Genomic DNA, 16,476 nt, shown 5'->3' on the forward strand with positions numbered 1-16,476 from the left:
ACTTCTTCTCAAAAACCACTGGGCCAAATTTAACCAAATTTGGTACAAAGCATCCTTATGGAAAGGGGGTTATAAATAGTTAAAATAAAGGGCACAGCCCTTTTCAAAAGGGAGATAATTGCGAAACAGTAAGTTTAGGGTGCATGTCTTTAAAAATCTTCTTCTCAAGAACCACTGCACCAGAAATGCCAATATTTACACAAAAGCTTGTATATATAGTGAAGATTCTAAATTGTAAAAATGGTGACCCTCGGACCAAAACTGGGGCCCCAGGCGGGGTTCAAAGTTTAACATAGAAATACATAGGAAAATGTTTAAAAAATCTTCTTCTCAAGAACCACTGCACCAGAAATGCCAATATTTACACAAAAGCTTTTATATATAGTGAAGATTCTAAATTGTAAAAATGGTGACCCTCGGACCAAAACTGGGGCCCCAGGCGGGGTTCAAAGTTTAACATAGAACAACATATGGAAAATGTTTAAAAAATGTTCTTCTCAAGAACCACTGCACCAGAAATGCCAATATTTACACAAAAACTTGTATATATAGTGAAGATTCTAAATTGTAAAAATCGTGACCCTCGGACCAAAACTGGGGCCCCAGGTGGGGTTCAAAGTTTAACATAGAAATACATAGGAATTTTTTTTAAAAATCTTCTTCTAAAGAACCACTGCACCAGAAATGCCAATATTTACACAAAAGCTTATATACATAGTGAAGATTCTAAATTGTAAAAATGGTGACCCTCGGACCAAAACTGGGGCCCCAGGCGGGGTTCAAAGTTTAACATAGAAATACATAGGAAAATGTTTAAAAATCTTCTTCTCAAGAACCACTGCACCAGAAATGCCAATATTTACACAAAAGCTTGTATATTTAGTGAAGATTTTAAATTGTAAAAATCGTGCCCCTCGGACCAAGACTGGGGCCCCAGGCGGGGTTCAAAGTTTAACATAGAAATACCTTAGGAAAATGTTTAAAAAATCTTCTTCTCAAGAACCACTGCACCAGAAATGCCAATATTTACACAAAAGCTTGTATGTATAATGAAGATTCTAAATTGTAGAAATCGTGACCCTCGGACCAAGACTGGGGCCCCAGGCGGGGTTCAAAGTTTAACATAGAACTACATATGAAAAATGTTTAAAAATTTTCTTCTCAAGAACCACTTCACCAAAAATGCCAATACATACACAAAAGGTTGTATACATAGTGAAGATTGTAAAAATCGTGACCCCCGAACAAAAAGTGGGGCCCCAGTAGGGGTTTAGATTTTAACATATGTAGGAAAATGTTTTAAAATCTTCTTCTCAAGAACTATAGTGCAACTGTTTGGGATATTACTATGCATACATGTACATCCTTTAATAATGTAGATTCAAAAAATTGTAACTCCCGGACAATTGATGGGCACCAAGAGGGGTTCAAAATTTAAACATTTTAAAAAACAAAGGAAAAGTTTAAAAATTTTCTTCTCAAGAACTACAATGTTTTAGTTTGTGGAATTTCTATGCATGCATCCTTCGATTATGTAGATTCCTAATTGGTAAAATTGTGACCCCCGGACCAATACTGGGGCCCCAAGATGGGGTCAAAATTTATTAAAGAAATATAAAGGTAACATGTTAAAAAATCTTCTTCTCGAGAACTACAATGCTTCAATTTGTGAGATTACTATCATGCATACAACCTTGGATAATGAAGGTTCGACAGTTTTAAAATAGTGACCCCTGGACTAATACTAGAGACCCAAGATGGGTTTAAAGATAAATGTAGAAGTACCGGTATATATGGAAAATGTTTAAAAATCTTCTTTTCGAGAACTACAATGCATCAATTTGTCAGATAACTACGTCAGCACCCTCAAATAGTGTAGATTCGAAATTATAAAAGCCGTGATCTCAATCTAATACTGGGGCCCCAAGAGGTGTTCAAAGTTTAGCATAGAAATATAGAGGGAAAATGTTGAAAAATCTTTTTCTAGGGAACTATAATGCTTCAGCTTGTGAGATAACTAGGCAAGCATCCTTAAATAATGTAGATTCCAAATAATTAAAACTTTAGCACTGGACTAATACTGTGGCCCCAAGAGGGGTTCAAAGTTTAACATAGAAAGATATATTGAAAATGTTTTTAAAAAGTTTTTCTCGAGAACTATAATGCTACAGTTTGTGAGATTACTATGCAAGGATCCTCAAATTGTGTAAACTCTAATGTAGTGGAACCAAGAGTTATCTTTCTTGTGTTCTGTACAGTCTGAGAGTTATTCCTCTTGAAGTGGAACTCTGCTATGTTCAGTTTTTCAGGTTGTGTACGTGCGGTCCCACCGCAGTGCTTCACATTTTCATTCCTATGTTACTATTTATGTTGTTCAAGCCAACCATAAACCTCGGACCATAACTGGGTCCCGAGAAAGGGGTTCAATGTTTAAAATAGAAAAAGCATATGCTACAAAATGTAATGTTACAAGGAACTGCTGTTCAGGTGAGCGATGTGGCCCATGGGCCTCTTGTTGTGCATTAGATCAAGTTCATTATCTAATTGTATCAAGAGAGCATAATAAAATCACCATATTATGGTTAATTTGTTAAACAATGTACAGTCATGTACATTATATTGCATTCAAAAGGGAATTTATCGAGTTTCAAAAATACCTTTGAAAATGGTTTTGAGCCCCAAGGGTAGTATCATTCATTTTTAAGGAATAATTCTAAGGCGACTTTAAAACCTGAAATTTTTTTTTCAAATGAACATTTCACACACAATAAACTATATTTTCCCTTTCTTTTCTTCAAATTTAAGAAAACTGGCATAATATCAACTGATTATTTCATGTTTTAGCACTTTTCCTAGTTTTGCTATGTTTCCTTGGTTGTTACCTTCCTTGTAAAACTCGCAAGTGATGTAAAATCTACATTAGCTTTTATGTCATAGAGTTGCTGAAATATTGTTCAACATCCAATTTATTTGCACGCACATTTACACTGGAAGTGAATCTCAAATGCAAAACAAGTTAACAATGGCACAACCAAAGCAGGACATAGGAAGAAAAAACTCAAAATATGAATCTTGTTTTGATTTTTTTTATTCAGTTTAACATATACTTAACAACTTTACCAACCTCAGTGCAATGTTGACATTTCATTCCAAACTTGAGGTGCAATGTCTGGAATGAATCAACTGAGGTGCAATGTTGGTGAGCGAGCCCCATTTCTGGATAGTGACAAGTAGTAGAGACTTAACTTTGTCATAAAAGAACTACTCCTTAACAAGTAATTAAACCATGATGCTAATATAAAAAAATAACTGCCACCATCCAAAAATGGAACTCTTATTGTGCTAAATCTGACAAAAGTGCAATGTCAGCAACTAGAGTCAATGAAAATGAACAGAAAATGGTCCTAAATGACATGATTACATGATCGAGGATTATGCAACAGACCAGCAACAGTTCTACTTTTTTGCATAGGAGATCTTCATGGCATTGCTTGGAGTGATTTTGAATCCCTGCAGCGCGTCTTTTGCAGCACCTGACTGAACCTCATTCTCGAACTCGACAAAAGCAATGTCATGACGACCCGGCACAAGACGAACTTCCTTAAATCCAGGGAATCTATAAAGAAATTGTAATAAATCAGTAACTTCACAAAATTGGGGCAATTTCATGTGATTCATCATATAAAACATGTAATATTACATATAGCTTTCACGATAAGATATGGTACTGACAAAGCAACAATGGATTAAGTGACCCAAGTACTTTTAGACCAATTATTACAATTATGTACACATATTTAGATGCTTTTCCTCATACCAAAATCAATTTTGTTAATTTTGAGAAGACAAATATTTCAATTTTCTTAAAAATAACAAGACATTTTTAATCAAATAAATGTATGTCTGTACATTCAAGATTCGGATACATGTATTGTTAATAAGCATCTATTTCATGTTCATATGGGAACGAAGACAACAAATTTTGAAATCTTAGTCTGGAGATAAATGGACCATCATTAGATACTTACTGATTAAACAACATGGACAACATCATTTCGTTAGTCTCCTCGGGTAAATTGGTGAGGAAGAGGATTTGATTGGGGGGTTGTTCTGGGATAGCAGTGGGAGCAGCGGGCTGAGCGGGAGGGGCGGCGGCCATAGCTGAAACAAACAAGTCATGACATTGATCCTTTATATTAAGCTAAAGCAAACCTGCTTTTTTAAAAATCTAATATTTATACACGCACAGGGAATTACACAGTAATTAAAATTTAATTCAATTAAGTAAATAAAACACAATGTACATTAGTCATTAGATTTCTATTTGTAAAGAATTATATTAAGAGAATGCGATACATCTAGAATACATTTGTTTATTATTGTTTTTGATAGATCTATAATCTATATTCCTTCATAAACTTGAAAGCTTACCTGGCTGAGCTGGGGGTGCAATTCCAGCAGTTGTAGCAGCTGCTTGTCTGAAAAACATTCAAATATGCATTTACATTGACATTTTAATGTAGTTGACTAATTCAGCATATGAAAAAATGCAACCAATATATCACAATGAATGCATTTTTCTATACAATTAAAATAATGAAAGAAAAAGTGAACAATCTCACATAATTCATGCTCCCTGCTATATATAATAAATAGCAGGGTAAGCACTATATACACAAAACAAAATAATCATCACCTCAAAACTTCATGCATAAATGCATGTACATCTATTCTTTTGTTTCGAACAACAGAAAATTGATTTTATAGAAATCAGAATTTTCTGTTAATATGCAAATCTACACATTGTGTCCTTAATGCCAATAAAAGGTGTGAAGCAGTTATAGGGAGTTGCACTTACAAACTGTTCATTTTTGTATTCACTATATGGTCAAAATTCTAAGTTTAAAAGGGCTGGATTCCCGGACAAATAATGGAATTGAAATTTTTCTGGTAATATGCTTTCCACACATTGTGTCTTAAATACCCTCAAAGTTGTATGAAATTCAATGCTGAAGATGAAAAGGAGCTGCACTAACAAAAATCAGGGCTGACTGACTCATGGGTCAGAAACATTATACCCCTCGCAACTTGTTGCATAGGGTACTAAAATATAGTTTACCATTGAACATATACCTACTGATGTTACAAAATACACAATTGCAGATCTCATGCCTTCATTCAATTATAAAACATCACTTCATGGTACAATATAAAGATAAAATGTAGAAAACCATCACCTTCTAGGTCACAACACTCACATGAAATATTTTCATACATTTCTATAAACTAAGCGATAGCAACGAAATCCATTTAAGCCTTACCTATTAGCCTTCTTTTTCTTCTTGCTTTCTGGTTCATGTTCCTTAGGTCTTTTTGGTCTTTCCACAAATGTTCCTTTCATTTTGGCAATTATGTCTGAATCTTTCTTTGAGTACTGTATTCTCTATAATGTAACAATGAAGAATTTTTAAAATGAGAAACCAGGTAAAGGATTGAAGAAATTAGGTCCAAAACTTCAGAAATTGATTAGAACTACTTCTGATTAAAGTTTTTACTAGATACTGGTAATCTGTATGATGCAATGAGTTCAGATTTTTACTTTCTACTTTTGAGTCATACCGGTAAATACCTGTTGTAGGTCTATAATGACCAAAAGTTATTTTTGTCAAGGCTTGTCAAACATATTGGTTAGTAGAAGTTTGTCATAGTGTAAAAAGCCAACATTCACAAAAATATGTCACTGCGTACTTAAAAGTTGTAGCATATAGTGGAATTAAATTTGTACAATTTATCTGACAATATTAAACTGTTGTAAGCTGCTAAAATATTACCATAGCACTATACAAACATAATGAAATATGATACCATTGGTTTTTCATAAAATGGGAAACCCTGCATTGATCGAAGTGCACTATTGGCACTGTTTATGTCCTTGAATATCACAAAAGCTTGTCCCCTCATCTTCAAAGTTTTCATGGCAACAATATCCAGGATCTGGCCGAACTGGGAGAAGATTGCGTACAGTGACTTCTTAAGTTCTACAAAAAGAAAAGATAATAGGTGTAAGCAAAACTATTCATGCAGAACAATACAATAATCTTTGGAGACTAAGTGGTCAACAAAATTAGCCACCAGATTTGCCTAAATTTTTTAAATGTGATTTTGTGACGGTCAGATTGGTTCTAATACCAGCGCTAAATAGCATAGTTATGTTAGAAACTTAGAGTTGCGGTCTTGTCTATCTCTATTTCTTCAATCCCGTTACATTTGGTACTCAGCCAACCCCTGGAACTGACGGCTAAACTCCTGCCAGAGGAATAGTCTCAGTTGATCTTTGAGAGCTAAGATCATTTTAGGGGGAGGAATGTGATGGTCAGATCGGTTCGAATACTGGTGCCAGATAGCTCAGTAGGTAGAGCACCTGACTAAAGATTCAGGGGCCAGGGTTCGAATCCCGGTCTGATTTGTCATTATTTCTTCCATCCCGTTACAATTTCTTGTGCTAAAAACTACGATCAAGTAAGTATTAAAGGAAGAAATCCAAATACTGTAAAACGAGATAATTTGGCGCAGACGTATTTTAGCGCAAACGCAAGTGCCAGTACATTAGTGCAATTATATTTTAGCACATGCATCTTTTCTTTAAAAAAGAATACAAAAAATGTTGTTGTTTGATAAACGATCACGCCCAAAATTTAGTTCTGTGTTCACTAAAGGAAGTGAACACAACGACTTTGATTTCTTTCTCGCATGCATGGTAAACTGGCGTTGAGAACAATACACTTACTTTTGTGTAAATCGTCAGTTGATAGATATGAAAACTTCATTTATTGGCAATGATGTGTAATTTTTGTTTGTAAACAAATTTGAGTTATCGGACTTTGAATTTAACGTGTCGACTTGGATAACGCTAGAAGGGTCCCAAAACTAAAAGTGAAATTGAATGCTACATTTACCATGAGTTTTGATCACCATGAGAGAATCTTTTTCACAGTAATTTTACATTTAAAAAACACAAAAAATAGGTATCGTCTTGTTATCTTTATATCCACTAATCAGAGATCAAAGAAATTTTGATCAATCATGTATTGTCAGCGTTAACGCCACGCTTAATCACATTTTCACCTCGAGGCGCTAAATGGAAGTGGCATGGGGAGAAGCTCAAGGTGCTAATGAGAGATATTAAAAAGCAATTAAAACTGAATTAATTAATCCATGTTTAGGCACTTATACCCGATAACCCATACCGTTTACCTGTGTAATTGTTTAAACAAACAGAACCGACAGCATCTTATATTTAAATGAACACTTCTATATAGCCTTAAAAATGGAGTAACGTTATTGTTTTGCAACTTGAAGAAATTTCATACATGTATATGGAAAATCGTTGGCGAACTATTAATTTTAGCGCTCAGAGGCTGTTGCGCCAAAGGTGCTAAAATTTGCAGTGCACCATATTTTCTCATTTTACAGTACTTAATATCTACAATTTAGTGAATATTTTCCTAAATCTTTAAACAGAACTCTTCTTTAGGAGATTAATTAAGTCTAAAAATGATCATCCAGCCCTCTTAACATGCATATCTTATTCTAAAAAAAATTTTAAATGAAATTTACCATCTTTCTTCACTTTTTCATTCAAATTGTTAATGTATATTGTCTGGTTTGGTCTGGCATCCATGATCACTGAAAAAAGAAAACCACAATAAATAGAAATTAAATGAAATCCTCACAAATGAAAAAAAAAAATAAGAACAAGTAATTTGGGGACATCTGGAAATGTAGCTTTGAATGAAAAATCAGGCTTACAGAGCAACAGTTTTGTACTTGAACCAAAAACTGGTAAAGTACATGTACACACTATTCTCTTTTGAGAAGTGAACAGGCATAGTTTACATGCACCGGACCCTACATACACTTCTGATCGCAAGCCCTCATATTTTGATTCTGGAAAACATGATTTTTTTGGTGGTGGGAGGGTTCCACTTTATAGGCGATAGAGCCTGTTAGAAACCATATTCTCATTTGGGCGATTGGTCTCAATCTTTGCAACATAAAAAACACGTTGAGCACAGTTCTATAGGGGAATTGTGCCCAACCTGATAAATGAATATTGATCCACATCGGCATTCAGAAAATTCAGAGGCTATGAGACAACCGGTGTAACAGTGTAACACTGTAAGGCGAACCAATGTGGGTTTTTTTGTAATTTGCAGATATATATTAGTGAAAAACATTGTCTTAAAAGAGTTCATAAGCCAAATGATCGTAAACAAGGATTACAAACACGATCTCAGTGTGAGACAGACCAACCTCCTTCCTCACCTAAATTCGTTGTTCCCACGCTGTTACAATTTTACCGCAAGATGGCGCTTCTTATCATCAAGTCGTACCGCTATGCATTCGGATTACCCGTTTTAAAAATTATTAGTCGCACCAAAGTTTTCAAGAGTGAATCTTTAATTTATAACTATATCAGTACTTTCACAGATATATATTATATATAAGCAATGAAAACGGATATGGGTGATGAATACTCAAAGCAGCTGCTCAGAGGCACGGAGTGAATTGTAAATTGATTGCTCCTGACAGTCCTGCCTAATTAATTATCTATAATTACAATTGTCGATAGTTACAATTTCAATTTCAATTTCAATTTCTTTATTAACCAATTAAGGGCCCTCAAGGGGCAACATGAAGACTGTTGACATACAACATCCAATGAACATAAAACATTCAATAAACATATACAAGAGCTGGATGATTTAAAGAACTATGACAGACATGAACAATTAAATAGTATATATGTATATATATATATGTATAATTATGTATGTTTCCATACATTCAATATAGTGTCTTCTATATATTTATGTTAAACACCATACATAAATATGTCAAGATACAAATGCACATACAAATTTGAAATAGTTTATCATATGATTGAAAAATAAAAAACCAATATTTGAATAGGAAATACAAATTAAGGCAATGCCTTTTGTAAAAATTTACCAACAGAGTTTAATATATCTAATTCTTCACAGTTTAGAATCCAAAATAATTTTTGTTTATCTTCTAAACTAGTAAAATGTTTTGCTTTAGATGAAATTAAATCAAATAGTTCCTCTCTTTCTTTTGTAAATTTGCTGCATTGGATAAGAAAATGTTCTTCATCTTCAATTTTATTAAGTGTACAATTTTTGCATATTCTTTCTGTTCTAGGTGTGTTATTATATCTGCCCGATTCAATAAAAAGTCTATGCGCTGATATCCGCAGTCTACAGATTGGCTTTCTGTATTCAGGTCTTAATATAGTTAAATACTTTTCCAGTCTGAAGTTAGTTTTCAAAAATAAATAAGTAACAAGTTTGCCATCTTTAAGTGTTTCATTTGAGTACTGCCAATCCATCAAATATTTTTTAGTCTGAGATTGTTTTAAAGAAGTAACAAAGTCTTTTTTAGAATATGTCATAATGTTTTGAATATTAAGAATGTTTAGTAGCTTTTCAATAGAGGAATACCAAGTTGTATTTTGGGCGAAATGAAGTTCTTTACTACATACAAATGCATCTTTTAATAGAGGAAACTCTGTTGTTAAATTTTCTAATCTGTAGCAATATTTTAGTAATCTATTGACAATATCATAATCCCATACCAAAACATTCTCACAATTTGCTCATGAGCAGCTCACGTGAGGACTAACAAGATTTCCTCACGTGAGTTGCTCATGTGAGTCTTATGTGCAATTTAACATGCAAATGAGGTAAAATGCTCACGTGAGAAAAATTCTGCACACGAGCATTTTTTGCTCACGTGAGGAATAGATCTGCTCACCAAGAGTTTTGCTCACATGAGGCTCATGAGGCTTATGAGACTCATGAGGCTCATGTGCAACAGTTGCTCACTTCAAAGACAATGGACAAAAATTGAAATTAAAATCATCAATATATATTTACATCAGTCATTTTAAAAATACAATTTCATACATTGTTTAACATTACATTTACATAAATCTTTAGAAAGTTAACCAATAATAAATGCTGGCATGTTGAAACTTGTATTGCAGTTTGATCACACAAAGCAGTGTAGCACACAGATGGACTTGGAAAAAAAATCACAGTTCACAGTAGGCAAAGTTCAATTTAACCATACAAAGTAGTTCATAAGTGCTGCACGAACACTGGCTGCATTACAATCGATCGAGGCATTCGTCTCCAACATTCCAAATGTCCTTTCTTTGACAGTCTCGTGTCTCACATGCTCTCTGATTTCACACATAAACAAACAGCTGACTCACAATAATATCCAAATTGACACAACCAGACTTCAGCATGTATAACTTCTCCATTACTTAAATTACGTCTTCACTTTTTTTGTTGCATCATTCATAAAATCAGCGATCTTTTCATGGTTTTCTTCAGGTCTGTGCAACTCAGGGCAGGCCTATTGGAAAGATAAATAAATTTGATATCAGTGAAATAGTTAAAAGTTTTCATATTTCGAGCAGTTTTTAAGAAAATCATTATATAATACTGCAACTATTAATATTATCAGATTCTACGTTTTTGTAGAGGAAATCTTCCTAGTTCAGAAAGTGAAGCATGGTTCATACTTTTCTTATTCAACCCCAATATGGTTTTACAAAATTTTAGATGTAAAGTTTCATAATTATTTTCTTTCTCAGTGTCATTACACTCAATGCTTCTTTTGTCACCAAAGTTTGGCTGATGACAGCAGCACTCAAATTATTTAAATGCAGCTCTCATCGATCTGCAGTGTTTAACACATATACTTGAATGGTAAAAAAAACCCACCACATAGGTAATCACAGATTACAAAGCTCACCGAGACGAGGTATGAGGCATCACCTTCATGAGACCGCCTTTATTATATTATATGGAAATCACTGTTCATAATCTTGGACACTCATGGATACTGTTTTGACACACTATATATCGTATATCATATATGTTAAAAAATTGTACGAAAGTCATATGTTCATTTCATCCTATTATATTTACATTTTCCAGTGTCTTTGCCTATGATAACACTACGTATCGATTTTGTACTATATAACCCATAATACAAATGACACCAAAATGAGGCGTCAGCGGGGCCGGGTTTGCTTATTTTTATTGAAGTATATATTTAATCGTACGATGGCTAAAAATTAAATAAATATAAGTAATTAGGAATCATTCTTTGAATATTATGAGATGATAATTTCGGTCGGGGCGTGATCAAATCTATCATAAATCCCTTCGGGCTTTATTGGATTTGATCACGCCCCAACCAAAATTATCACCTCATAATACTCAATTTAAAGAATGATTCCTTATTCCTTATATAAGATAACGTTACAATGTTTATAAACATATAAAATAAGATATTCCATAATTTGATACTTCCAATATAATACATACAAGTTGCTGTCCTTTAAAAAAGGACTACAATACGTGGACCATTTGCATGTGTTTCCAACGAAAACGTGAAAGCCTTAAGATTATCAGAGATTCCACCGACTCTAGCCCTCTGTTTTTAACCACTAAATTTGTACGTTGTATTACGTATACATGTATTTAATAGCCCTGACTTTTTATCTCAGAATTTAAAGGGTTCATACTTCTCAAATAATTATGATCTATCTATGAATGAAATTTGCATGTATATTATCAGGCATTCGGTGAATTCTACTATTTGCGAACACATTACGATTCGCACTTCTTTGTTAAAGGGACTTGGACACGATTTGACTTAAAATTTTCAAATTTTATTTTTCCATTTTCAATGTTTATACTGATAAATATAGAAGTTTATAATGCCATGTCAAAATTTGAAACTCAAATATCAATTTATAAGCAGATTCAGTGTTTATAATTCTATGTTTGTAAACAAAACTTGAATATTGTCATTTTTTACATATTCCTTGTATTGGTGTAAATTTCAATCCAATGTAACTTTCTTTTGTTGAAAATATTATTTAAGAAGATATTGAATTAGTTTAAATTGTTATTAACATGCCATTTTGTCTAAGAAATGGTAATTTTCTACATTTCTTTTTTGTAAACAACTATAAGACTCGAGCTTTGTTTACATAACAATCAATTCTTACCTCTGTATCTCGCTTGTAACTTGACTTTAACATTTAATAGTTTGGTCAATCATTTAAAATGCACCAATAAACCATTTTATACATAAAAAATAAAAATAAAATTTTTGATCACAAATCGTGTCCAAGTCCCTTTAACTATGCAGTGATGTCACAGCTTTGTGTAAATTAAAAATTTCATATTTTGATGCATTTTTCTTTAAATTTAAACTTTTATACAGTGACATAATTATTCAATCATACTTAAATGCTTAAAAAAATTTAATCGGGAAGTTCTCTAGCCCCGCCTACTATAAAAGTAAAGTGAAGCTACATGTGTATTCAGAAAACAAAACATTGCAAATTATGCTATATGATGCATGTTGTAGTTTCGGCATAACATTAACTTACTTCACAATAATGATAATTCATATCACATGCCAATCATTTTTTTAAGGAATACTTTGTTTCTGTACTGTTTACCGACAACTTTACAATTACAGCGCCTTTGAACTTATGTGTGCATATGGCACGGAATCCCGATCCCGATTCAGATAAACGTGTGCTAACCTGGTTCCCTGAGCTACCAATTACGCACAGGAACCAGGCTAACTCATGCGCAGGCTGAATTTTCCCCATAGCATCCGGTTTAACCTCGCTTATATATTTTCTGCGTGGACCTCAGGGTCCACGCAATAATACTGTTATAAATAATGATGCAATATGATGTAGTAACACATAATATAACATATTGTATCGTATTATACATTAATTAATTATCACAAAAGACAATTCATTATATATGATTTATGATACAATATCATATCACATAATGCATCACAATATTAAAACATTATATGATATTATATTATTAATGTGTAGTATAATATATGATACTGTATTGTATGTGTATTATATTTGATACATATTATGATATTATATCGTATGATACAATATAATTTGATACAACATTGCACATATATGATAAAATATGTGATATTATGTAAATAGTGCCTGTTTTGGAGGTTAACAGTTGAAATTGACTCCCCGAGAACACCATTGTCAACCGACGAAGCGGAAGTTGACAATGGTTTTATATGGTTATATATTATGATATTGTCTTTTGTGATCAATTAATGTATATTACGATACAATGTCATATCATGTGTTACAATATCATATTGCATCTTTATTTATTACAGTATTATATTGTATTATATTGGAAGTATTATAGGATGGAATATCTTATTTTATATGTTTATAAACATTGTATCTTATAATAGGATGAAATGAACATATGACTTTCATACAATTTTTTAACATATGATATACGATATTGTGTCAAAACAGTATCCATGAATATCCAAGATCATTAACAAAGATTTTCATATAATATAATAAAGATGGTCTCATAAAGGTGATGCCTCATAAAGGCACTATTTATTTTATTATACAGATTGAGAATGTGTAAATATTAAAGAAAATTTTACTGCTTTCACATAGAAATACGTGAATTCTACGGCGAACCGTACGTGCATAATTTACGCGCATGTAACAATTTGTTTTATTATACTTTTATGTTAAATACTGAAATCTGATTGGTTTAGACGCAGTTAATAATCCGTTCTATTACCCCAGCGTTAGCAACACACTTAGCAACGGGTAACACAACGAATTGTTACATGCGCGTAAACTGCGCGTACGGTTCGCCGTAAAATTCACGTTATTTCTATATAAAAGCAGTAAAAACTTCTCTAAAATTAAGACATTCAGTATAATAAAATAAATAGTGCCTGTTTGGGAGGGTAACAGTTGAAATTGACACCCCTCGAAAACCATTGTCAACCTCCGCTTCGCGTTGGTTGACAATGGTTTCCTCGGGATGTCAATTTCAACTGTTACCCTTCCAAACAGGCACTATTTATATAGTGTTACCTGTTGCCAAGTGTGTTGCTAACACTGAAGGTAATAGAACAGATTATCAACTGCTTCTAATATCTAAACCAATCAGATTTAAGTATTTAGGCCTAATGTGAAAGTATAATAAAATTATATATTATATTGACCAATATCATATTATGAAATATCTTATCATATGATATAATATACAAATATTGACTGGGGTTGAGGGCAACATTGATTATATTAGCCCCCGAGGGACGAAATATTGCCCGACGCGAAGCGGAGGGCAATATTTTCGTCCCAAGGGGGCTAATATAATCAATGTTGCCCGAAAACACAGTCAACATTTGTTTTGTTATATGAAGAAACAAACCAAAATTTAAGAAAGTAATTGAAAACACGCCGTAATTTTCTCAGCTCAACAAAGAATTCACGAATTCAATTTTGTGCAAAGTTCATTTCCAAAATATCCTCAGCATCAAACGGTCACCGGTGATATTCTGCCGACCGTAAGAATTAAAATACAGATGTTCTACCTGATTTTACTTCACAGTAATTCGCAAATCCTTATATCCATTATCATAGCAAACCGTCGCATTGCGCGTCTGTTGTTTACTTGCCTTGACTGACTGTCTATTATGACGTCACCTTGTTTTGGAGTCGCGAAGAGTTATTTACGTCATCGTTTACAATCAACAAATCAGAGGCGATTATTTGAAATAGAGGGAATGTTCTCTAGATATTATTCCTAGCCGGTCAATATTTTTCGGACGAGCTAATATTACAGTTATTGACTATTTGTCTATATAGAGTTATATAGTGAGAATATACTACTGAATATAACAATATCATATATTTATACAATATTTTATTATATGATACAATATTTTATATTGCCTTATCATATGAAACAATATCATGTGATCAAATTATACACTATATTATATAATATTGTATCATATGATAAAATATTGTATAAATATATTATAATACATTATCATATCATATAATATTGTATTACAATATACAATACTATACATACCAATATCACGATATATCATATTATCATGTACCAAAAATTGACACAATAGCATATAGTATCATTGAACTTTTTACAATACATGATATAATATTCTATCATGTAAAAGACTAGTGTATCATATCATACAATACTATATGATAGGAATCATGTTATATCATTTAACAACAAACACATATATCAAGCAGGTTTGAGTGAGGTAGGAGATTTTTTTAGCATCCTTGATAATTGAGATCAGACTCTGCATCTAAAGCTACCTCTATGATTCTCTTGTATATAGTTTAATCAAGTATGCAAGTTTGAAATAGTACTATTATCAATAAAACATGTGACCTGTTCCAAAATAATTAAACCTCATCCAGCATCCAAAACCTTTGGCTCAGATTCAGCATTTAAGCCTGTCAGGTGCATCAGTAACATAAGATGCAGCAGCATCCATGCAAGTTTGGTGAAATTAGGACCAGTAATAACTAAGATATATTTTTTAACATCCTTGATAATGCAGATCAGGCTCTGCATCTGAAGCTACCTCTGTGATTCATTTATATTATAGTTAAATCAACTATGCAAGTTTGAAATACATGTAGTACCATTATCTATTAAACATGTGACCTGTTCCAAAAAACTAAATTTCATCCAGCATCCGAAACCTATGGTTCAGATTCAGCATTCATGCCTGACTGGTGCATCAGAAATATAAGATGCACCATCCATGCAAGTTTGGTAAAGTTAATACCAGAAAATAACTAAGATATAATCATCAGAGGGCACCTGCTCCAAAAACTTTAACCAGCTTTAAAAACCTTATCCTCCTCCAGCATCCGAAACCTATGGCTCATGCAGATTCAGCATTCAAGCCTGTCTTGTGCATCAGTATCATAAGATGCACCATGCATGCAAGTTTGAAGTTAGGAATAGTAGTAGCTTAGACACTGCTATCAAAGGGCACCTGCACCAAAAACTTTAACCTGTTCCAAAAACCTAAATCCTCCAGCATCTGAAATTCACGGCCCAGATTCAGCATCCAAGTCTTTCAAGTTCATAAGTAGGTCCAGATGCATCATCAATGCAAGTTTGGTGAAGATAGGACAAGTAATAACTTAGATACAGGACCTGCAACAAAAACTTTAACCAGGTCGGGATGCAGACACCGACGCCAGGGGTATAATATAAGCTCTCCCCGACTTCACCTCGGTGAGCTAAAAATTATAAGCACTTGTAGTAAGTTGGTGCGTGGGGATCCTGTTCTCCCTGCATCAACCAGTCAAACAGGTCAGAACATGTAAATTGAATCAAAGAGGACTGCTTTTTTACGTGTTTAAATGCGACTCCTACCAAAATGTAAACATTTCTTGTACTGACTTATTTATACCAAACGCTGCATGACCAAAACTGTTGTCCAGGATGAAAAAAAAGCAATAACAAGAGGTTTTATGTGTTGTTTTGT

The 16,476-nt window shown here is 33.2% G+C and overlaps 1 protein-coding gene across 2 annotated transcripts; it reads right to left on the bottom strand.

Moving 5' to 3' along the window:
- Window positions 1-3,101: 3,101 nt before the first annotated feature.
- On the bottom strand, window positions 3,102-8,472 carry LOC105322216 (U1 small nuclear ribonucleoprotein A-like). Of its 2 annotated transcripts, none has more exons than XM_066085394.1 (7): window positions 8,326-8,472; window positions 7,618-7,686; window positions 5,866-6,038; window positions 5,322-5,443; window positions 4,432-4,478; window positions 4,029-4,161; window positions 3,102-3,616 (listed from the first exon to the last, which is right to left on the bottom strand). In XM_066085394.1, exons 2-7 carry the CDS (start codon window positions 7,679-7,681, stop codon window positions 3,457-3,459), a joined length of 699 nt encoding a protein of 232 aa, XP_065941466.1. In that variant the 5' UTR covers window positions 7,682-7,686; window positions 8,326-8,472; the 3' UTR covers window positions 3,102-3,456. The 2 variants fall into 2 exon arrangements, with proteins under 2 accessions (XP_065941466.1, XP_065941467.1); XM_066085395.1 differs by having other exon boundaries at window positions 8,314-8,372.
- Between the last annotated feature and the right edge of the window lie 8,004 nt (window positions 8,473-16,476).

The sequence above is a fragment of the Magallana gigas genome, chromosome 5 (genome assembly GCF_963853765.1).
Source record: "Magallana gigas chromosome 5, xbMagGiga1.1, whole genome shotgun sequence".
In the NCBI taxonomy this organism is placed as follows: Eukaryota; Metazoa; Mollusca; class Bivalvia; order Ostreida; family Ostreidae; genus Magallana; species Magallana gigas.